Here is a 2,253-nt window from a genome sequence, read left to right on the forward strand (position 1 = left end):
ATCCTCCCGGAGTCAAGACGGACACATCCCTGCTGAGGGCTGAAGAGGGTTGAGCATTCCCGTGGCAGCTGATTCACCTGTGCCAGCTTCTTCGAGCCAAATGGGGGAAGGTTAAAGAGGAGAAGAGGGCAGAGGGCTGAGCGGGGACCCGAGCGGAAGAAGGGAAGACCCTTTCCCAGTTCCCCCCAAGAGCTTGTCTCGGGTCCATCTGCAGGAATCCCGGGCGACTCCAGGATCTGTGCGGAGGGTCAAGGCCATACAAAAGACAAGGCAGGGGAGCCCGAGTCTCAGGCCGCCTGGCGGAACGCTGGGGGCGGGACAAAGGCTGCTCGGGGACAAAGTGCAGGAGATAAGAGGAAGGGCGAAGGAAGGGGGCGGGGAGCCAGCGCCCTGGAGCTCAAGGATCGCGCTCCCGGAGGCCTTGGCTGCCAGCCGAGCTCAGCCCGGCGGGGAGGGGGCGCCCTGGAGCCTCTTCACCCCGGCAGCTGCGGGGATGCTGAGAAGCCCGGCGCTGGGGCGCTCGGGACCCGCTCGCCCCCACCCGCGCCCGCCCCACCGTCGCGCGCGGTCAGGGAGGCGGGGCTCACCTGGCCGTTTGGGGCGGGGCCGCCCGCGACCCGGGAACGCGGAGGTGGCGTCGGTCCCCGCGGGGCGCTAGAGGGGCTGGCCCCGGGGACCCGGCTCGGAGCTTCCACCCCTCCACGCCCCTCACCTTCCGCGCGGGGGCCCTCCCTCGGCTCGCCGGCTCTCTCCCTCCCTCTCCCCTCCTTTACTCCCTCCCTCCGAGCCCAATTGCTCAAGCCGCTTCCTTCCCCAACGCCAGCGCCAGTTCCTCTCCCTGAGGGGCCCGGGAAGGGCAGCGAACGCTCGACCCTGGAAGCGCCGCGGCGGCAGCGGCAGGACCATGGCCGAGCCCCAAGGGACCGCGAGCCCGGGGCCCAAGGCCTCCCTCGCCGCCACCGCGCTGAGCCCGCGGAGCGCCCCGCAGCTCCGTCCCCGGAGAGTGGACGCCGCCACCCTGGGCAGGTACCGGGGCCACGCCGCCGCCTCCCGGGACCCCCTCCTCCACGGCTCGCTGCCGGTCGCGGCAGCGGGCTCCGGCCGCCGGCGGGGAGCGTTGCGGGAGCTTCTGGGGCTGCAGGGGGCGGTCCCCGCCGGCTGGCCGTCGGAGGAGCGCGCAGAGGAGCAGTTCCCGGCCGGGCCCAATGGGCCGAACGGGCCGGGCGGCGGCGGGCTGTGCCTGGAGCCCCACGAGCACGCGTGGATACTGGCGGCCGCCGAGGGCCGCCTCGAGGTGCTGTGGGAGCAGCTGGAAGCCGAGCCCGCCCTGTTGCTGCGGTGCGACCCGATCACGGGCTACACGGTGCTGCACTGGTTGGCCAAGCACGGGTGCCACGAGGAGCTCATCCTGGTGCACGACTTCGCCCAGCGCCGGGGGCTGCAGCTCGACGTGAGCGCCTCGGGCAGCGGCGGTCTCACGCCCCTCCACCTGGCGGCCCTACAGGGCCACGACATGGTCATCAAGGTGCTGGTGGGCGCCTTGGGGGCCGACCCCTCGCGCCGCGACTACAGCGGCCACCGGGCCTGTCACTACCTGCGGCCCGAGGCGCCGCAGAGCCTGCGGGAGCTGTCGGGGGCCGAGGACTGGGAGACGGCGGGCGGCTGCGAGCGTATCAACGCCAACAACAACAGCAGCGGCGGCGCCGCGTGGGCGCCGCGACGGACCCCGAGCTGGGTGGGCATGAGCTCCGTAGAGACCCCGGCGAGAGCGGCGGCGTCGCCCTGCAAGGAGAAGAATTACACGGGCAGCCGGGTGGTCCAAATTCAGGGCCTTCTCCGCCAAATGTTCCCCTTCTTCCAGGACCGTTGAGGGCGACAGAGACTGAAGAGCGCGGAGGGACCGTGACCCTGCGGTCGAAGCCTCGGTCGCTGGTGGTCTCGGGCCCCACCCGAAGGCGCGGCAGCTCCCGCCGCAGCCGAGTGCGCCGTGCCTGCAAGCAGCGGACCACCTCCAGGTTTGTCACGCGTACCTGTCCCAGGTCTCCTACAGCCACCGGCCAGGAGACCTGGGGACCGGGACACCCTCACCGAGAGAGAGCAAAGACCCAGCTGTCCTGGGGCCGAGTCCCAAAACTAGGGCACTGAGAAGTTAGGGGTAGGAGGATGGTCCTGCTTGGGAGAGGAAAAGTTGGGCTTCCAGGAGCCGTTTCTGGGCAGGCCGAAGCTCTGGGTGTACTGGGAAGCACTTGCTAG

At 71.1% G+C, this 2,253-nt stretch overlaps 1 protein-coding gene across 1 annotated transcript; it reads left to right on the forward strand.

Moving 5' to 3' along the window:
- Nucleotides 1–904: 904 nt before the first annotated feature.
- SOWAHD (sosondowah ankyrin repeat domain family member D) lies at nt 905–1,870 on the forward strand (the record flags this gene model as incomplete). Its single annotated transcript, XM_080795661.1, has 1 exon — nt 905–1,870. One exon carries the CDS (start codon nt 905–907, stop codon nt 1,868–1,870), a length of 966 nt encoding a protein of 321 aa, XP_080651787.1.
- Between the last annotated feature and the right edge of the window lie 383 nt (nt 1,871–2,253).

The sequence above is a fragment of the Martes martes genome (assembly GCF_963455335.1).
Source record: "Martes martes genome assembly, chromosome: X".
Taxonomy (NCBI): Eukaryota; Metazoa; Chordata; class Mammalia; order Carnivora; family Mustelidae; genus Martes; species Martes martes.